At 43.3% G+C, this 22,455-nt stretch overlaps 1 protein-coding gene across 2 annotated transcripts in view; it reads left to right on the top strand.

Moving 5' to 3' along the window:
* The window catches only part of PRKG1 (protein kinase cGMP-dependent 1), a 1,248,815-nt gene that overhangs the window by 995,196 nt on the left and 231,164 nt on the right, over positions 1-22,455 (top strand). For both annotated transcript variants that reach the window (XM_027593906.2, XM_027593897.2), the window contains exon 6: positions 15,201-15,278. In XM_027593906.2, the coding sequence (XP_027449707.1) occupies positions 15,201-15,278 (78 nt within the window). The remainder of the gene's footprint in view (positions 1-15,200; positions 15,279-22,455) is intronic.

Below are 22,455 nucleotides of genomic sequence, written 5' to 3'. Positions count from 1 at the left end.
GCTGGAAATAGGAAAATAAACATGTGGCAGGCACCCTCAGTCTCTGTGGCTCTATTTAAATGCAAATAAGTTAACCACCAGGGCTGCCACAGAAACCAGGTTCTGCAAAACTATGCTCACCACGCTGGCTGAATTAGACACCCTTTTATGAAGGAGGTAAAGCTCTCTAGATGTTGGACTGACCATGGTTCTGGCTTTCTTTGTCGTAGTAGGTGTCTGCGGAGATCCTGTGCTCTCTCCCATGGGGGTGGGGGCTGAAGGTGGTAGTAGGATGGCAGGAGCTTTATCAGGGTCTGAGGATGGTTGTCAGGGTAACGTTACCTTGATAGATTCTACCATACTTAGCATCTGGACTTGATTGTGGCAGGAAAAGAAACCGGATCTCCCATGTGTATTCAGCATACTTCCAGTACTCTGACTTGTAGTGTAATACACTGATGTCACCTGATACCAATACATAGACCCAAATGCCCGTCTGGTACTTTCTGAGATGTGCGGGTCTCCTCCAGATGTGTGACTATAATACACACATCTGGGATCCAGACTCCATCCCTCCTGATGACAAGACACCTGAGCAAGGTACACTTTAATGAGAAGGTTTCCTGTTTTATTTAAAGCTGACAAAAGGGGCTCATCCAAAAGCCTCATTCATTCAGGTGGCCGAGGCTGATAAAATATACCTGGGGACAACAGCACACCTTTCTCTCTGGTGACCAAAAAGCCCATCCCCCTCCAGTCTGTGACCTCTGACTTGCATGTGTGTGTTGCTCAGGTGTGTTTCTCGTGAACCTTGTCTGTGTTATGGCATCAAGCACGTTGCTCCTAATGGTGGTAGTTTCCTCAGCTGTGTTCATACACGTTTTTAGTTACGTGAGGGGAGGGAGACGTTTTCCTCAGCCCTCTTAGGGTTCCTGGCTGGGTCTGAAAATTAAACCAATAAAGACAGATAAACAGTAGAAAAACATACAGATCTATTTAATATATATCTTACTTGACATGGAAGCCTTCATAGGCAAACGAAGGACCAAGGAAACCATAGGAGCTGAGTATTTGTAGGGTAGGTTTGATGAGGAGTGGAGACACGGCATTGGTCAAGGATGAGGTGAGTGTAGGAAACTGGGAGAAACGTAGCAAGGCCTGTTGGTTAGGATTCTTCTCAGGATCCCTTTGTCTTCAGAGATAAGGATTCTCCTTCCATTCAGGTATGAGGGGGGCGCCTCTTACCTGAGGATTTTGTAACCTCTTGCGGGGGACAGGTGAGGGTGACCTTCTTGTTTTTGCTGTTTGCCCAGACTCCTGCAGCCTAAAGTATCCCATATGTCCTACTGAACTCAAGGTGCCATATTTTGGGGTAGCCTTTTCCGAACCCCATCAACTGCCACTAGGCTGTTCCCAGCCAGGATCTCTGGCCGAGGAAACCATCTGCCTTCCAGTTTTAGGCAGATTTGGTGACTGTGTTTTCTTGATTCTATCATTACAACTACCATCACCAGTAATGATGTTCATTCTGAATCCAGAAACCTTAAAATACATGTGCAGCAGGGGCTAGTGGGGGATATGAAGATGGAAGAGTGTTTCCAGGGCTTCTGGTCAGTGGGTTTGCACAAGTTGTTAGCCCATCGAAATACTGTCGTCCCAGTCAGTACAAAGCTTTGGCCGGGAACCCCCTCATCGCTGCCCCAGCTTATTGCTGGGGCCCCTGAACATCCCCATGGTCCAGGAGGTTTCCCAGTGCCCTACTCCAACACACATCCTTTCTGATTGGACATTGCCCTTCAAGTACTGGTTATTAAATATTGTGTGTATCACTTTGGTGTCGGTTCCAATAAACACAATAATTTCACATTCTGGCGGAAACCTTTCTCCCTTTGTCTCCCGGCTAGAGGCATATTATGGAATAGAAAAGGGGGCAGGCTCATACATGGTTCCGGTACCCCAGCTCTGAGCAAGACCCTTCTCAAACCCATCTAGACAGAAACAAAATATCCGCAAGGTGAGAAGGGTGTCCTCCAGCATATAAAGGAGTCTTTCCTCCCTCAGGTAATCTAAATCCTCTTGGCTTTTGCTCCTTTCTGTCCTCGATGACTCAAGATGCCCTTTAAACAGAATAGCATCTTCTCAAAATGTTTATTTTAGAAAACTGAGGAAGTGAAATGTTGAGTGAATTCTATGTACTTCTGACTCGCTCCACTACTTTTGTTACAGGGTTCGTGAGAAATTTCATTTTTCCTTTTTGAGTACCGTATTTATTCTCCTCGAAACTTCAAAACATGTTTATACTTCAGATAGTGACTCTGAGGTAGTAAATTGAATGCTTTTCTGTGACACATTTCATAATCCGTCAGGGCAAACAATTTCCAAGTTCTGCTGCCGCTAATTGCCTTTATAGATCAAATTGTTAAATTTGAGTTATAGTTTAATTATGTGGGATGGGAAGGCCTGCGTGTCTGCTCTATAAACAGTTTTATTCTGTTCTGAAATGAGTAGAGCGGAGATGAACTGTGCCTTTTGGAGATTTTTTTTTAGCATTTTGTGTGCCTGCCATGGTTTCACTCACTCCTAGTCACTCTGTCGGACGGGTATGTCCACATCACAAATCTCTCAGGGTAAAAACAGAGATTGAAAATCCATTTGGAAAATGATGTCCTTGAAGAGCTCAGTTGAACATCAGATAAAACCCAAGTGTTTTTGAAAGTTGAGCTCCGATCTTCCCTCCTGTGTCTGGACTGCAAGGTGAGAGGCAGGCAGACAGGTGGTCCCTGCTGTGCCAACAGCTAGCTTTGATTCATTAAATCTGGAGGTATTCGAGAGGCTTAACGGAGGGGGATGTGATCTGGCCAGCAAAGACAGGAAGACCTCGAGAATGTTTGAGATTCAGAGAAGGAAACCGGCATTCCCGATCAGTACAACAAAAACCTATGTGGTTTTATCGTATTATGGGAAATGCTAAATGTTAGGGCGGAAACTTGGGCACTTGGATATGCAAAAATACACATGTAAATAGTTGCCTTTTGTCAGATTGCCGACCCAGGAGGGGTTGGTGGAGGGGAAGGGACTGGAGAGTCAGAGAAAACAGAAGGATGATCTGCAGGCAAGTGCCATTTCCTACAGTGTAGATAATAGGTCCTTTCAAAGATAATCCTGTACTTTCAACTTCTACACACTTTTACCGAAGTGAAACAACTAAACAGCCAATTCAACACTAGTGTCTTTATTGATGATAACGGAATTCCTCAAGGTGATTTTAATGCAGCAGCAAGGAAGCCTCCCTGTTCTGAGGATGTTACGGCTTTTGTAAAGAAATAAGAGTGCCATTTTATCAGGATGGCATCTGGGTGGTTAAGAACGGATGTACATTGGGGCCTAGTACGCACCTAAGTATTCATATGCACACACATGTAAAACTTGTATAAATCATGCTACCTTCACTTTCTGTTAATGTCTTGGACAGTTTTGTTCTATTCCATTAAAAAAAAATAGCTGCTTATAATCCACTAACAGAATTTCATGACTTGTTTAATGGATTGCATTGAGCGGGGGTACACAGTCGATGGAGGAATGGCTTTCCTTGGTCCCTTGGACTCCACGAGGACACGAAGCGGCCAGGAGTTCCTGTTCATCGTGGTGACAGTGTTGTCCGTTCTTTTAAAAAGCTACGTCTGAGCCCATTGCTCTGTAGGGGATCTTAATTCTGACTTTCAGGAAGCCTATTGTCTTGATATATCCTGGTATAAGTAATGAATTAATTTTCTTTTTTTTTTTAATTTTATTTCTTTATTTGACACACGGCATAAGCAGGGAGAGTGGCAGGCAGAGGGAGAGGGAGAAGCAGGCTCACTGCAGTGCAAGGAGCTGGATGAGGGGCTCGATCCCAGGACCCCAGGATCATGACCTGAGCTGAAGGCAGATGCTTTACGACTGAGCCACCCAGCTGCCCATGAATTAATTTTCTAAGATAAGCTTATACTGTCCCAGGACTGCTGGCCCCGGGGATTTTATACCTGTCCTTTTCGTCAGGGTGGAAGCTAGTAAGAATCTGCCCCAGTACGTTGTTAAGGCAAGGATGATTTACAAGCCAAGATGTCCTCGGGATCTGACCATACAGAGCTGGTCAGGACTACACACAGGGCTGCTTGATATTCTGTTCCCACAATGTCTCTCTAATCCAGTGTGGTCCAGCTGACGTATACATCAGTCCTTGGATTTCAAGTACATTGGGTGCCTCAGTAGAGACAGAGTCTCATAGCACCGTCAAGGCAAATGGAAATGTAATGAGTCAGGTAGTAAGGACAGAGCCTAAGCTCCTAGGAGCTGGAATATATCACGGGACCCTAAGGCAAGGTTCAAGGTGGAGGACTTTGATAAACAGTGTCACAGGCCAGTGAAGAATGTTTCATCAAGGACACGGAGGAATGTGCCAAGGACACAGATCCTCAGCAATGGAAGTGGCAGACTCATCATCATGGCCCCAGCTATTTGTGTCTTAAAATGTCTTGGTGAGCTAGGCTGGTGTGGAGCCTTGAGCAGCAGTGCTAGGCAGGCTGTCTATCTAGAAGTCTGAGCTATTGTATTGATGAAAAAGCCACATTTTCTGCCTAAACTTGGGTTCTCTGGGGGCCCTTTGAGTCAGCCCCTCAAGAACACTCCTTTAATACTGCCGTTCTCCCCCTTAGTGGCATGACAGTGCTTGGGGTTGGGGTGAGGACACATGCTGCGTCCCGACTGAGGGACTGTGTCTTGGGTATCTCTGTAGCTTCGGTGCCAAGTGCAATGTCTCATTCACAGAACGCACAGATAAATGATACTGGTTGAAATTAGTGAATGACGAAACTCCTAACAAGGGTGTGTCTTTCATGTGGACCTGGAGTTCAGGCTTGGTGCAGGAGGATTTTATGGCTTAGTTTGAACAGCCTTGGAGCTAAATTGTTGTACAGCCTGAGAAGTGTGAAAAAGTACTGGTTATAAATAAGGGACGTCCTAAGTAGAAGGCAAGGTGTGGCATTGAAATAGAAAGAATCTATACTAGGGAGATGATTATCCCAGATGTCCATTTGGTGGGGACGGGACAGTGGCGACGGTGTGAAGGGAAGCTGTTAGAAAAAGTGTTCCAGGCTTTGATTTGTTCTTTTGGTGTTCTGGTTAATTTGTAAATGATGGTGTGAGGAAAAGTTAATTTTCCTTTAGAGGTTAGGAAGGAGAGTCAGCAAAAATTGTAGTCTTAGTGGCATTAAATATTATCTGAGAAAATGCTTCATAAAAGAACATACCTCCTTGATAATTACTGATCTGAGAGAGCAAAATGCCAATTTATGAAAACCTACATGGAGCGCACATATTGTCAGTTGTTAGTAGAGCGCTCGTTCTGCGATGAAATCCATGGTGACCATGGATGGGGGAAGAGAAGGAGAAAATTCTGGTTTACAGATGCGATCATTTCCTCCCCAGTAGATTTCCCCGAAGACTTCGGATTGCTATCCTTGATCGCTGGTGGTTTGCAATATGGAAAGTTATATGTTCTTGTAATGACTAGCTGTCAGTCTTTCTTGTCACCATAGGTAATCTCAGTCCAGACATCTCTAATGGACAGAGTTTTGCCAAATAGAGAAGTCTTGGACCAAGAAATACCTTGTCTGTTGCCTGCCTCACTGGCATGTTTTTTGACTGATCCAGCTGTATGGGGATCTTATTCTCCATTAAGAGCTCTTGTCTTTGAAATAAATCTGAGGTATCAAGGAGAGGGAAGAATTTCCTTTGGGGATGTGGCTGGCTGAGGATCCAGAAAGGCAGATACCAGTATTTCCAACAAAGTTGTTCTTCTACCTGATGTCCCACTCTTCCTGTAAGATAGAACTGTGCTCTGAACAAATGAGGCAGGAATCATGACTCAAGACTCCTACTGTTATTAATTCACTAATTTTCCAGGTGTCATTCCCTGTTCGAAGGCTTTATTAGATGCATCCAGGCACATGAAGGTGGTTCCTACTTGCTGTACCTATCTTTCTAATCAATAACAATTATCATAGTGGTCTCTGTTACCTGCGCCTTAATCGTTAGGACAGCGTCAGTTAATAGATGTTCCGTGCTCTAATAAAGACTGAAGAATAACTCCAATCTTAAACTCAAGTATAAAGGGACAAAATTGACATAATTTCTGACTGAAATAATTCAGGTGAGAATTTACTTCAGGATGGTACATTGCGTATTAGTTCCTAATAATGGAGTTTCAGTTACAGATTACATGTCGCAGTGGGGCCTGAAAAAAAAACCAGCAGCTAAAACACAGCATCTTTGGTATCAGTAATGGGGTCCGATCTGAAAAGTAGAGAGGAGTCATGCAAATTCACAGGGGACGCCTACCAAGTCCTCCAAGTGCCACCTCCATTGTCGCACTGAGCTTCCTGCCGGGAGTCGTCAAGTATATGGAGGATTTTAAAAAGTCTAAATGGACCTTTACATACTAGTGTTGAATTCTGAGAATCCAAAGACCTACAGATTAACAACCAAAGCTACACCCTTTCTTTCTAGTAGCACGGAGAAGACTGGCTTTTCCTAACTCAGCAGTTACTGCCTTGGGGGCGATAGATTGTTTCCGTGTAGATATGCTGTCACTTCTCTTTCTCTGTCCAGCCCTCTGCTCTGCGGTTCATAACTCTGCTCCCCCATTCAAAAAGAAGGGTCTGGACCAAATCTGTCCTTTATCTAGATTCTATATTGCATTCCTCCTTTGTGCTTGGCATTGTTCTAAGTGAAACAATGGATAGAATATAAAATCTCCTAAATCCTCGGAGTGGTAGGTAATGGGGGAAGAGTCCAGGGAGCAAACACAAAAGAAAGATGGTTTCCGACAATGGAATATTATGCAGCCGTCAAAAGGAATGAGATCTTGCCATATGCAACAATGTGGATGGAACTGGAGGGTGTTATGCTGAGCGAAATAAGTCAATCAGAGAAAGACATGTATCATATGACCTCACTGATACGAGGAATTCTTAATCTCAGGAAACAAACTGAGGGTTGCTGGAGTGGTGGCGGGTGGGAGGGACGGGGTGGCTGGGTGATAGACATTGGGGAGGGTATGTGCTATGGTGAGCGCTGTGAAATGTGCAGGAATGTTGAATCACAGATCTGTACTTCTGAAACAAATAATGCAATATATATTAAGAAAAAAAAAGAAGAAGAAGATAGCAGGAGGGGAAGAATGAAGGGGGGGAAATCAGACGGGGAGACGAACCATGAGAGACGATAGACTCTAAGGAACAAACTGAGGGTTCTAGAGGGGCGGGGGGTAGGGGGATGGGTTAGCCCAGTGATGGGTATTAAAGAGGGCACGTTCTGCATGGAGCACTGGGTGTTATGTGCAAACAATGAATCATGGAACACTACATCAAAAACTAATGATGTAATGTATGGTGATTAACATAACATAATAAAAAATTTAAAGAGAGGGGGGGAAAAAAAGATGGTTTCCGATCTGGAAGGTGTGGAAGAAAGGCCTTTCTCACGGGGGGCTCAATGGCGCCATGACTGTCCTCATGCGGTCAGGAGAATGGCCAGCAGCAATTTGGCAGCCACGGAGAAACCGCACACAAAACAGGAATAATGGGCAGAAAGCGAGTGAGGTAGAGGCACATGCTCTGAGTGGTCCGGAAAGGCCTTGTTGAGACCCAATGATAAGAACAAGACCATGACAAGGACCTCGAGGAGAGTGTCCTAGACAGGCTGTCCTGAATGCAGAGCTCTGGGGATGGGTCCAGTCTGGTGAGTACAAGGCACAGGGAGAAAAGCCAGCGATTTTGAAACTGAACCTGTGTGGGCGAGATGTGCGAATGGATGAGAACGAGGTGGGAGCCGGGATGCAGGGAACTTTATAGACCACCGTAAGTAGTTTATGATTTTAACAGCAACAAGAAGCCACTGGAGGGTTTTCAGCTGTGGAGTGATTTCAGTTGATGGGCTATTTGCAAGGCCACTTTGGTTGCCGAGAGAAGAACAGATGGAGTGGGGTGGGGTGGGGTGTGGTGAGGGGCAAGGGCTGAAGCAGGGAAGCCAGATGGAGGACATTACAAAAGTCCAAGGTGCGGTTCTGGCTTGGACTAGGGCGTCAACCGTGGAACCAGTGAGAGACTGCTGGGCTTGGCACGGGTATCAAAGGTAGAGGCCTTTCTAATGGATTGATGATGGGCGGTGCTAGCAAGCTGGGGATTAAGGAGGGCTTCTTCACTCCTGTAATTACTGTTTTCAAGTCCTTATTCTATCTCCAGCGTTGTCTTAGACACTGAGGATGTTACAAGGTGAACAAAACCAGACGCAATCCTTGCCATCGGGCATATTTAAAATCTGGTGGAGAACATTATTAAAAACAATCCTATGGATGCCTGCCTGGCTCAGTTCGTTGCGCATCTGCCTTCGGCTCAGGTCGTGATCCTGGGGTCCCGGGATCGAGTCCCACGTCGGGCTCCCTGCTCGGCAGGGAGTCTGCTTCTCCCTCTGACCCTCCTCCCTCTCGTGCTCTCTCTCTCTCTCATTCTCTCTCTCAAATAAATAAATAAAATCTTTAAAAAAATAAAAGTTGCGTGGCTTTGTAAAATCACAGAATGGGAGAGCCATTGTAGCCAGGGTGTGTTCAGGGAAAACTTGGATGGGAAAGAGAAGTAGGCTGCAAGGAGGCGAGAAGCAGTGGGGGGCTGCAGGGGTGCTTGCGCCAGGCGGGAGGAAGGGAGCGTGGCACGGATGAGAAACGGACCCAAGGGGTGGGTCGTCCAGTGCGGCTGGAGGACAAAGTGAGCAGGAGTGAGAGGAGGTTGGAAAGGGAGACACTGAGCAGACCGTATATGATCTTGCAGGCAGTGTTAAGGAGTTTGGCTTTCCTCCTAATGACTATGGAAACCTTTAAACCAATCTGCCTAATTGCTCAGATTTCCGCTCATTCTAAATGCTGTATTTTTCTACGATTTAATTTGAAATAAGAAAATGGCAGAGCTGCCAAATGACCTTCAAAAAACAATGAAACTCCCTGCATTTGATGAACATAATTAGACGCTCGAAGCATCAGCACGTACGATCATCTTCCCCTCGGGTGCAATTGAACATTTCGGGATGGCAGTCAGGAGTCCTCGTTTGACAACACCATGGACATCAGCTTTTACATACCTACACCACCTCTGGCCACTGTCCCCCAGGCTCTTCTCTGGACCATGAGTTTTAGGAGCTTACGCAGCCTGGAAAAATGTACAGCCAATGCCCGTGCAGATAACCTAGATAATCTAAAATAAGGGATAGGACAGTTGTGGGTGTCGAGTTACAAAGCCAAGTCAGTGATATTAAGAGAGTCAATAGATAATTTTCACCAATTACATAGACTCGAGATGTTCCTGTCAAAGTGTCTAATCTCTGGGACGAAGGGCTGATGTGTCTGCAAGAGCCGGCTGGTCTGGAGCACAGGGAACGGGGGCACTCACTGCCGTGGGGCATACCCCAGGCCCTCATGGGAAGGTACACGAGGCAAACAGAGCTGCGAGGGAGGGAGGAGACTTGTCTAGGGCCTGGATTCAGCCATTTTGAATACCACTGACTTTGGACTATGCCGTTTTGTGACTCAGTACCTTCCCATTTTGCCAGTTGCGGTTGGATTTCCTGTGGCTTACAATGGGGGGAGTTGTGACCCATCTTTTTGTTTGCCACTGAAGGTGACTTGGATACATCTCTTCTTTGCAACCTAAAAAAAGATAGTTATTGCCCACACCAAATTGCCCAGCCACAGGTTGGGGGTGGAGGAGGTGGGGGGGGGTGTAGGGGGTTGGGACACGGCCCATCCTTCCCACCAGCTCCTCACACTGGGACCTTGGGCCAGTCATTTAAGCTGTTTGCTTCAGCTTCCCTGATGGAAGCCCTCTTAGGATTATTGTGAAATCGCCACAAGATAAGCGCCATGAGCGTGCTTTGCCCACTATGCGAGGGATTGAGAATAGGCTGGGCTCTGTCCTGGACTCTCCCCTCCTCTCTCCGATGTAGACCTTAAGAGTGGGGAGGAAGCTGGTGGCAGGCTCTGAACTCCAGGACGTCCCAGGGCCAGAGCTGCCAGGAGCAGGTGGGACGCAGCCCCCAAGGGGTCTGGTTTGGGTGATGCATTGCTGAGTCGCAAACCACCCCAAAACACAGCTGCCTAAGATGAGAACCATTTTATTGTGCTTATTATGTTCTGTGGGTTAGGAATTCAGACACAGTAGGGGTGGCTCGTCTGGGCTCCCTGACATTTGGGACTTCAAATGCGGACAATTAAATGCTGAGACTCGACCCAGCTGGGAGTGTCTTGCATTCAGGTATCTCCCTGCTGACTGCAGTGATTGAGGTGACTCAGGCTGCGTGTGGGTGGCTCCATCAACCGGATCCCCTGCACGTCGCCCCCAGGTGCAGCTCAGGCTTCTCAAGCGTGCTGCTGGGTTCCAGGACAGAGACTCCTGAGAACCAGTGGAAGCTGGAAGGCCTTTTCTTTTTTTTTTTTTTTTTTAAGATTTTATTTTTTTGACAGAGAGAGACACAGCGAGAGAGGGAACACAAGCAGGGGGAGTGGGAGAGGGAGAAGCAGGCTTCCCCTGGAGCAGGGAGCCCGATGCAGGGCTTGATCCCAGGACCCCGCGATCATGACCTGGGCCAAAAGCAGACACTTCACAACTGAGCCACCCAGGCACCTCTAGAAGGCCTTTTCTAAGATGACCTCGGAAGTCATGCAGATTGCTTCCAAGCCAGCTGTTGTCACAGAAGAGCTGCTGAGGCCCCTGGTTTCAAGGGGAGGGAAGGTAGTCTCCAGCTCTTAATGGGAGAACGGCCAAGCCATCACGCAGGAGAGCTTGTGGAGTGAAACTCTCTGGTGGCCATGTTTGGGAAATACAACCTGTCAGAGAATCATGGCATCTCAAGGCTGGGAGATGCCCTAAAGTTCCCCCTTGGGCATCCTTGGACACCACCCTCCGTCTCTTCTGCAATGGCTTGGCCCATGCTCACCCCGCCTCTGCTGGTGTGTGCTCTGGGAATGGGGCATCCTGCCCGCAAGTCCACCTCGAAGCTGTGCCTCCTGACCCTGAGGTGCCCACTGAAACCCTGAATCTCTTCCTACTTGCTCTGAATGGTCTCCCAGGAGGCTGCCTCCCTCTACTTTCCCACAGCTCAGTGGGGCTGTGAAGACCACTAGCATGACTTGAGTCTTCCCTTTCCACAGTCTAGCACCCCACTTTTATCCGCCCTTCTTCCACACCCACCCAGGTCTCAGTCCTGACCCCGGAGACTCTTGGGTCAGTCCATGAAGTAGATACGCTCTTGGGTGCCTCTGCAGTCCTTCCTTCCCATTTTCCCGCTGCTGGAGGTTTGGTTTCCTTTGAGCAGTTTTCTTCCTGGCACCATGGAGTGATCTTGAGAAATGAAAAACCATTTGGAGTATTCCAAATTCGTCTTGCCAGGCATTCGTTTAAGAGTGGACACGCGACTCAAAGGAGACCTATGGGGACAGTTGCCAGGGCTTTTGGCACTCCTTCCCCAGAAGGTGCTGTAAGATGAGAGGCTGCCCTTCTCTGCCTCTGACCCCGCTGTGATGCCTACAGCAGCGGACCCATCTCCTGAGGGCAAACCTGCAGAGAGCCCTTGCTCTGCGGGGCACTCAATGTCCTTTACCATGTAAGCCATTTACTTGATGAATGTTTAGAGAACACCCAGGTGCTCTTCTCAGGGCAGGGGAACAACAGGGAACATAAAAATTTCTTCGTGGAGCTGACGTTCTAGTGGAGGAGATGATTGAGAAGTGAGTGAATGATCTGTTAACCATGGGGCTGATGCAGTCCACCTGCCCCCAGGCCTGCTTTTCACTTTTCCTGGGTCCTCCTTTCTGTCCAGAAGCTGACCTGAATGGGAGGACTCCCCTGTCCCCTTTCAGCTGAACTCAGCCAATGGGGAGCCCCAGTGGGATACCAGAGGGTAGAGAAGAGGGAGGTCAGGCTCTCTCTGAACTAGGCTGGGGTTGGCAGTGGATCCTTCCTTCTCAGAAGCCATGGCCCCAGCTCTCAGCAGAATCTGATAATCCTGCTTTACCTTCAGCCTTCCTTGATGCCCATGCTCCTGTCATTCAGCCCTCTGTGAACCTTCCTGTCCTGAGATAGCTCCTTCTGAGCTCTCTGGGGTGCAGGGACATCTCAGGCACTGGGCAGAGCCTGTGCAGAGGCCCTGAGATGGGTCTGGGTGTTCAAGGAACATCAGGAAAAGGGGTGTGAAGAGAATAGACATAATGCAAGGGAAGGAGGCAGGCGGCAAGGTCCGCGAAGCAAAAGAGCAGTAGCTGTTAGTACCTTGCATCCTTTGTGCGGCTTCAGTGCCCATGGGCACAGTCTGAGCCTTGGGAAAGCCTGGCACCTTCTGCTTCTGCACCCTTGGAAGCCAGCATTAGACTTTCCACTGATCCAAGCTGACACTGTGGGAAGTCAGAATCATCTAGCACACAGTATCAAGAGAAATAATAAATTGCTATTTCACGTCCAGAAAACCACAAAAGATTTATGGCAAACATTCTCAATTGGGAGCAGTTTTGCCCCTTACAGGTTAATTGACAATGTCTTATGACACTTTCGGTTGCCACAACTGGGACTGGAAGGGCTACTGGCATCGAGTGGGTAGAGGCCACGGAAGCCACTAAACATCCTACAGCTGAACTGAATGTCCAGGACAGCTCCCAGCAGCAGAGAATTGTCTGCATCAAAATGTCAGTGGTGGTGTGCCTGAGAAACCCTTACCTTCATACATTTTAATATAGTACAAATAATTTTGGCTTTTTAAAAGGAAATGACAATCTTTGGGTAGGAATATGCTTTTAAGGAGATAAGTCAGAAGAATGAGCCATTCAGATGAGCTCAGGATTCTTCCATGTTGGGTGTTTTTTTATTTGTATTTTTCTTTTTCCAAAATAATAGTATTTCTGCTGCTAATATGTGGGCATAGTAAGCTGCTAATTCTCCTCTTTTCGGAGAGCCTTTCTCCTGCTCAACATCCTGTAACTTGTTCCTCATACTTCTGTTGGGGCTTAAGAATCTCCTCCATGGGGAAGCCCTGGGGAAAGAGTGAGACAATACAACAGACAGTACATAAGCCCTACCAACAGAAAACATAGCTTGCACACTTGATTATTTGGGGGGTTTTGAGAGGTTTAGGATTAGGAAACAAGTGAGAAATATGACAAAGACTAAGGTAAATGGAACTAATATAATATTGTTGTTACTAATGATAAAAAATCAAGGCCAGGGAATGTGGCTTAGGTGTCAGAGCCAAACAGCCTTCCCAAACTGGGCCTGCATTTGGGTGGACATACTTGCCCTGGGGCAAAGGCCCAACAGAGGCAGCTTCATTCTGCTTCCCCTGGAGAAGCCGCAGAGAATGTCTGCCTCTGTGGGGAGCTCACCCCCACAACAGAGACTAGGGGCTAAGGCGACCATACCTAGCTGATGGCTTCCAAGTGCACCAGCCAGGTAAGTCATACCACCTCCTCTGGTGTGCAGAGTGGGGAAGGGAAGAGAGAGGTCCTGAATTTTACTAATAGGGGGGCTCCATTTATGGGGAGTGGGGAAAGATGCTCCAGCCTGCCCCCCTACCCTACTAGTACAGATTGTAACTCCTCCCTTGTCTGCCTTATTACTACCTATGCTAATACAGTAGCTGCTGGCCACGAGCTAAATGTGTGATGTCTTAATCACACTGGCCACATTTTACTGTTCAGTAGCCACATGTGGCTAGAGGCTGCTGTATTGGACGGTGTGGCTATCGACCATTGCCACCCTCAGAGAAAGATCCAGTGGATGGTGCTACTTTGAGATTTTTGCATCTCGTCTTTGTATCATCAGTGCCTACAGCGAGGCCTGACTCAGAGGCACACAGAGATGTTTGTGGAACTGATACAGGAAAGAAGACTCTTGTGATCGTTGCTTTTCACACCTGCATGTACTAAAGATCTTTCCTTTCCCAAATAGCAAGAAGTGACAGGGGAGCATGGGTATCTTGTTAAGTGAAATAAATCAGTTGAAGAATATGCATTCTATAATCCTAGTTTGAAAACTTGTTTTGAATAAAAAAAAGGTAAGATTAGGTAGTATGTTAATTTTCTAGACATGCAAAGAAAGAGATTGTTGTTCTCAGTGTCAAGTGCTAACAAAAGGCAATGTCAACAGTGAATAGACAACAGTATTAAGGAACATGGTATTGAAGTATAAGGACAAATCACAGCTGTTAGCCTCGTAACTGCTACATGCAAACCATGAAATCTGTTTCCTAAGGAGTGTGTAAAGTAATGTTTTCTTTCCCCAAAAATGGTTCCCTTGCTAAGCTGCAGAGAAGAATGTGGCCAGATGGCACAGTCTCATTTTTCTGTTATATCTTCTGACCCAGCAATATACTTTTTTTTCCCACGTCGCCTTAGAGAAATAACTTTTGTTCATTGCAGAAGTAATCTTTACCCTGGGAATGGACCTGGTGACTGTGTCCACATCCTAGCACTCACTGCGATCATCCTCTTGCAGCCTTCCCTTGCTTCTCATTTGCTAGTTGATGAGCTCGCAGATGCTGGACCAGAATTCAGTCCATAAAATGAAGACATTCCGTCTGACAGGGCCAAATCTAAATTGCTGAAACAAGAACGTTAAAGCATGAAGCTGTGCCTTAGAAAGTAACTAGGGCCATCTAACGCACACCAGAAATCATCCTGGTTTCAAAATTAAGATCTTGAGATGCCACAATAATGTCTCAAGGAAAAAAAAAAGCCTATCAATCATTACAAGAATACTGAAACAAAATGAAAATGACAAATAAAATATTAAAAGACCAGTTTAATTAGCGTTCTGCTGTTTTAGGTTATGCTCAGTTGATGGGAGAAAAGAATATTTTTACCCAACTATTAAAATGAATCAATGTAAAGATCTGAATATAATCGTCCAGAAAAAATGGCAGTAACAAAATAGTTTTAAACATGAGTGTGATAAAAATGATTTCTCTGTAATTATTTCGTTCATTGACTATTACTCACTCTTAAATCATAATGGATTCTGGGCTTGGGTAAAACTCCATCAGGATGAATGGATCCCTGCAGGGCAGATACTTGAAGAGATTGAGCTTTTGTTATATTACTCCTTTCTTAATGTTTTTTTTTTTTTTCTGTTGCTGTTTCTATTTTTCAGACTCACTATGAGAATGGGGAATATATCATCAGACAAGGTGCAAGAGGGGACACCTTCTTTATCATCAGCAAAGGAACGGTAAGCCCCGGCAGCATGAGGGTGATACACAGTGGGGCGGGGTCCTGGGGTGCATCAGCCACCCCTGGAGATGCACACGCACAGGGTCTTGAGAGAGAAATATTTAAGAATGGATCTCCCAAAAATGATGCCGGAGGAAGAAAAACTGTAACTCTGAAGATCAGAAAACAGCCTCTGTTCTGTAATTTAATAACCATGGTGCAAGGTGCCGCTGATATGTCTGCATAAATGGGAAGATTTCCATAATTTCTATAATTCAGAAATTGTAGACTAAGGTCGCTTAAAAAATTCTCAACAGGAAGAGAAAACTCAACTCCCCCCCCCCCCCCGCAAACTCCCTCTAGTGATTAGGAGCAGTGATATTGCTATCTTGAAACACCTGGGCTTTGAAATGAGATGGCCCAAGTGTGAATCCCACTAGGAAACTTACAAGTCTCAGTGTCCTTAGACAAGTTGCTTAGCACTCTGAGGACAACAAAGGTATAAATACACTCATGTTTTATTGTGTCTTCATAAAGAAATGTTGAATGGATACTGAGAAACTATTAGCAGGGGTAAATTACAGGGGAAGGGATAAATAGGGGGTGAACCCAGGGATAGGAATGAAAAATCATAATTTATCCCTTTATATTTTTTTCAGTTATCAGTATTATAAGTCTTTTAACTTATATTTAAAAGTGAAATAATAAATTAAGTAAATTGGAAAATGAGGATTTGTGTGGATGAACGCTCTAATACTCTAAAAAATACCTTTCACTTCTTTCAGCAGTGAAGTCATCATCATTTTTGTGTTTAAGTGTCCTTGCCCTATGACTAATAGAACTTATTTTGCTTCATCTTAAGGGATGCTTAAGAGGAATTTGTACGTACTAAGCATAGTAAGCAATAGGCAAGGAAATGCCGGTAGAAGGGGATTTATACAGCAGTTTTCATTTTTATAATTGTTCTTTGAAATGTTAGTTTAGGGGCACCTGGCTGGCTCCATTGGTAGAGCATGTGACTCTTGATCTCAGCGTCCTGAGTTCAAGCCCCATGTTGGGCGTAGAGATAATTTAAAAAGTAAATAAAAATGCTAAATAGTTTTTTAAAATGTGAGTAAGTTTTTTCTTCTAATTTAACAAATATGACTGACTCTGGGACTTTATAGGTCATACTGAGATAGTAAAGAGAGATGTACAGAGCCTCAGTGGATAGAATAGGTGAAAGATTATAAATCTCGTTGGATCACCTTTTCGATAATCCTCTCTGGACTGATTTTGAATCAAGAATGTGTCAGTGTTTACACCAATGACCTGTCACACAAAGTGAAGACAGCATTATTTGTGCTTGTATCATACCTTTTTTTTTTTTTTTTTTCTTTTTTTCCTGACTGAGAGCAGAAAGCCTGGGTTACAGAGAAATGTCAGGCGCCTGCCTCTTACACACATCAAGAAATGACCTGACTGGCCACAGTTACACTTAAGACTGTATTTTGAATTTTCCAATGTTAGAGGCTAAGGAACCTTAACATTTTGTGGTTTGTGTTTAAAGTGTTGGAGCTTTACTATTTGCTGTTTTATTTCTTAACATTTACTAAAGAATCAGGGAAATTGAAAATCCTCATGGATATAAATGATTCAGTAGGTCACAGGGAGATTTTTTTGTCCTGACAATCTGGATTTATTTTTTCTTTATTACACTGCTAATCCTTTGCTATCATGGAATGATACATTTATCCATTTAAGATGAATTTCTGACAGACTTTTGTGATTACCCCATTACTGTAAATTTCAAGCACTACCTAAAAGAAGCTGCTGTTTGTAACCAGTTTCAGTTGCAAATGGGTACATTAGTGGTGCTGCTTTATGAGTTTTGTAATACGTATAAATGGAAACAGTGAGGAAACACACCACAGGAACCCGTTCCCTTGGCAGTGTTTCAGAGCACCATGGGGATTCTGGGAGACAAGTAGTAAGAATATGTTAGACTCTTTTGACACACTCAAGATGTTTGTTTGTTTTTTTTTTTTAAACCAGCCATAGATTTTTCTAAGGCTAGTTTTTCATGTCATACAACTTAGCTGCTATGATTTTTAATTATATTAGTTATATGATAAATAATAGATGGTATATTGGTATATTAATTCTATTAATTCCATTACACATATATTGGAATCCTAAGAAGCAGGAGATGAACACGCTTAAGTCCCAGTGGAAGGAAGAGGAGAGAAAAGTAACAAGAGTGCCTTCAAGTAAGCAGGCAAATAAGTTGTGGAACTGGAATTTTCTTAAGCTATATGCTTTGCTTTCGGTATACAGACGTAAATTTGTTTTCATATACATTTAAAAACTTATGAAGGATAATCCTGGAGAAGATGATTTCCTTGTTTCCACTGAATTGGCTTTTCCTTAGAACATGTTGTAAGACACACAACAGGTGGCTAGAATTACCAATGGATTTCCCCAGTTCAAGACATTTATTGACATGTAAAACTGTTTTTATTCTCCTGTGAAGCACATGCACACAGAGAAAAACTCTGAAATATTTATTTCTCCCCCCTTAAGCCTACACAACATGATTTTTTACAACTTGGGTGCCATGCTTGCAGTGATGTCTAAAGGACTCATCTAGAAGCTGAGTTAGTTCTCTATATATCCCAGTTGCCTGGAAACTTGACGTTTCCTTCCCCCAGCAGTGAAGTATAAACCTCCAAGAATTCACAACAAAGCAAAGAAAAATATCTTTGATAAAAGCTGTAGCTGTGTTACATCAAAAAAATGTACTCTCTTGATACATAAGTTGTACCAGTATCTGGAAATGAAGAGATAGAACAGTAATTAGAACAATAATTAGATATTTAAATCTAAAAGAAGCACAGTGACATCTCTCGAAGAATTAATGAATTATATAATATGTAATATCTATAAATATATATAAAATATATTCATACAATGGGATAATGTGCAAAGAGAGGAAATGAACTACAGTTATGTATGTAAACATGGAAGAATTGGGTAAATCTCAAATACAATACCAATCAAAAGGTGCACGTTGCAGAAGAACATGCATCCTGTTATTTTTATAAAGCTCAAAAACAGTCAAATATATGGTACTCATGCATGGAATGAGATGTGAGTGTATATAGGCACATGCATTAAATTGCAAACATTAGAAAGGGGATCATGAACATGGGATTCATGGCAGACATGTTGGGGGCATGGGTTAGGACACATGGTAGAAAGAGACTCTGATTTACTCCTGTGTTACACAGAGGGTTCAGTTGTCAAATCAGACCCTTAGGAATCATAAATCTTGCCCACACTGAATTTAACTCATGACTCAAAGAATACAGGCAAGCTTCAAGTTCAGGGAAAAAAAAACATTCCTACCCGATACATGTCCCAAACTACGTGATACCTAAAGTGTCCTCATTCTGCATCAGGAGGCATTTTGATTTGGGAATGACAGGACCCATTTTTGAGTGATATGTGCAGAACATTGTTTGGAAGGGGAACTGCTTTGTTTTGGGGACTCCTTGGGTTTTGTAATCTAATAGTCACACAGGTAGGAAAATGATTACCTCACCCTCATTTTCTAGTTGGGTCTTCCCCATAAATCTGTAAATTCCAGGCTTTTTTTTTTTTTTTTTACAATAAACATTGCTTTGTTTATAAAATCCGCTGAATCTGTACTAAAACATTTTCTTTTCTTTTGAATCGTTTTTGATTAAACATGTTGGTTGTGCACATTGATTTTGTTTATTGAAGACTTTGGTATCAAAGATCAATTTCATACGTCCTTTTAAAAAGATATAATTTTTATTTTGATGTTAATTTTTTAAATTATACGTATAATTAAAAATAGTTTTAAAAAACTCAAATTACAAGACTACACAGGTCTTACAGAAAAAAAGTTAACATATAGATAAGTAAAAAAGACATAAGAATACACACTCTCCTTTATCTGTCTTAAGGAAAGGAAGTTTATGCTCTAAATAGCATTTATAGGAACAATGGGAGAGCACTAATCGTGATGGGGGATATTTCTTTTACAGTGAAATGCTTGAATTTCCAAAGTAGGTGAGGGAAGTAGAAGAAAGGGGGGGTGGAATATAGAAGAAGTAACCAGCTTTTTTGAGCACTTACTATTTTTTTGTAGAGACGTATTGTTTTTGAGGTAATGCACACAAGCAGGGGGAGGGGCAGAGGCAAAAGGAGAGAGAGAAAATCAAGCAGGCTCCCTGCTGAGTGGGCAGCCCAACTCAGGGTTCGATCTCATGACCCTGAGATCGCGACCTGAGCTAAAGTCAAGAGTCAGATGCTCAACCGGCTGAGCCACCCACACGCCCCAAGCACTTATTCTTAAGAGGATGGTTTTCATAGATTTTTCTCATTTAATTTGTGCACACATACAACCTCTTTTGCGATAACTCTCCCGTTTTTTGGACAAGGTGATGAGGTAACAGTGGTTCAAACAGACCGAGTATTCTCTTTAAGGCTCCATAGCTAGTTCTTTCCCATAGCATTGTGGATCATAAAGTACCCTGTGGTCAGGGAAAGAATAAGTAATATAGGCCAAGGTCAGAGAGGCTCTCTCTGTACGTAACTTCTCTACCCTGACATTTTTTTGGAATTAAAGATGCAAATGTCCATGCCAGGTGTCTGTGCATATTTAGAATGATTCATTATATGTACAAAGAAACAGTGTGGAAATTACAACCTTAAAGGAAACCTTTTATTCTTGCTCTTTGAACTGCTTATCTTTTCACATACATGGATTATCCAGATAGGTTTTCCTTCGCACTCGTCATGTAAGCAGAAAGTGGTCTATTCGATAGGTGGCCCACTTTTTATGGCTCTGTTACTGTATTTCAATAATATCTTTGTAAAGAATATTTCCGAAGCCGCTGAAATCTCCCCATGCCTTGCATAAGTAAGTCTGCCGTTTGGAATTTCTAATCATTTTTGTTGTTGGTAACCAGATGGCAAATGTACAATTATATAATGTATCCTTATATCCAGTTTTGAATTCATGATCTTACAGTATATTACACCTCAGTTCGTGACTTTTTTTTAATAGTAAGGACTGACAAATAATCTTGTTGGGTTGCCTCATAGCACAGATGAGGAAACTGAAGCCCAGAAATAAAACAATGAATTGGTGTGTGTCAGAGTTTGGTCTACAAAACATTTGCATCTAAATCACCTATATTAATCTTTCAGATACAGATTTCCCAGTCCCACTATAGTAGAACTTCAAGAATAAGAGTCTCCTTTATATTTTTCTTCCAAGTTTTTGTTTCAATTCTAGTTAGTTAACATAGTGTAATATTAGTTTCACGTTTAGGATTTAGTGATTCATCACTTACATATGCACCCATTCCAACAAGTGCCCTCGTTAATACCCATCACCCATTTAACACATCACCTACCCAGCTCCCCTCCAGCAACCCTCAGTTTTCTATCATTAAGAGTCTCTTTTATGGTTTGCCTCTCTCTTTCCCCCACCTTGTTCATCTGTTTTTTTTTTTTTTTCTTAAATTCCACCTAGGAGTGAAATCAAATGGTATTTGTTTTTCTCTGACAGATTTAGCTTAGCATAATACGCTCTAGCTCCATCTGCATCATTGCAAATGGCAAGATTCCATTCATTTTGATGGCTGAGGAATATTCTGTTGTATATGTATACCACATCTTCTTTATCCATTTGTTAATCGATGGATATTGGGGCCCTTTCCATAATTTGACTATTGTTGATAATGCTGCTCTAAGTATTGGGGTGCATCATTTACCTCTGAATTAGTATTTTTGTATCTTTTGGGTAAATACCTAGTAGTGCAAATTGCTGGGTCATAGGGTGGTTCTATTTTTAACTTTTTGAGGAACCTCCATACCGTTCTCCAGAGCGGCTCTACCAGTTTGCATTCCCACCAACAGTGCAAGAGGGTCCCCTTTCTCCACATTCTCGCCAATACCTGTTGTTTCTTGTGTTGTTGATGCCAGCCATTCTGACAGGTGAGAGGTGATAGCTCATTGTCGTTTGGATTTGTATTTCCCTGACGAGTGATGTTGAGCATCTGTTCATGTGTCTGTTGGGCATCCATCCTCTTTGGAAAACTGTTCATGTCTTCTGCCCATGTTTTAACTGGATTATTGGTTTTTTGGGTGTTGAGTTGCATCAATTTTTTTTATATATTTGGGACAGTTAGCCTTTATCGGATAGGTCATTTGCAAATATCTTCTCCCATTCTGAAGGTTGCCTTTTAGTCGTGTCGATTGTTTCCTTCGCTGTGCAGAAGCTCTTTATCTTGATGAAGTCCCAATAGTTCATTTTTGCTTTTGTTTTCCTAGCCTCAGGAGATGTATCAAGTAAGAAGTTCAGTAGTCTTTATTTTAAATAAGACCCCTTACCCTGAAGTTTGAAAATCAGTGGGCTAGTGTATTTTTGCCCACATCTATAAAAGCCTCATCAGCATGCAAATGAGCATCTCTATGATATAGCTTGGTATAAGAGGGTTAAAAACTGCACACCCATGGTTTGAAACACAGTGTGGAAAAGTAATCAAATGGATCAGTGGAGAATAATAATTGAATTCCCTCCACCTTGCACATACATTCTGAATGCTTATAAAAAGTCTGGTCTTTGTCATCCATTCTCTAAACTCAGAAACCTGAAGCATAGTATTTTTAAATGTGCTAAAGTGTCTGGCATTGTCTTAAGAAATTAGTTTTTTCTACTTCATTACATTTTCCAGGTAGGTGAGTTTTAACTATTTAACCATTCTAGAGGAAACATAGCCGGTATTATGAATATTAGTAGAACTTGAAGGGGAAGTGAATTAACACAAAGGTCCAACTTACTGAATTTATTCTTCATTCATGCAACAAAAACATTATTACTTTCCTTCCGTGGACTGTCACCCAAGTCAAAAGTCCTTATGGGCCCAGATACCTTGTTTGGGTAATAAAGCTTTTCTGTTCCAACAACTTACAGCTTTTTTAGGTGCTTATTATAAATTGTAGAGAATGTCAAAGATAAATCCACGTCTTTGAAGAGCACACTCCTACGGTAAAGAAGGGAAAAGATATACATGCAGTTCTTAGATCTTTAAAAAATGAAATCCTTCTGAATGACGCATGTCGGACTGTCGTGGGTTAGACCTGTAAGAAGGACTTCATGAGCATGTGAACAGCCTTTG

Source organism: Zalophus californianus, chromosome 15, assembly GCF_009762305.2.
Source record: "Zalophus californianus isolate mZalCal1 chromosome 15, mZalCal1.pri.v2, whole genome shotgun sequence".
NCBI lineage: Eukaryota > Metazoa > Chordata > Mammalia > Carnivora > Otariidae > Zalophus > Zalophus californianus.
This window is presented reverse-complemented; position numbering and strand designations above follow the sequence as displayed.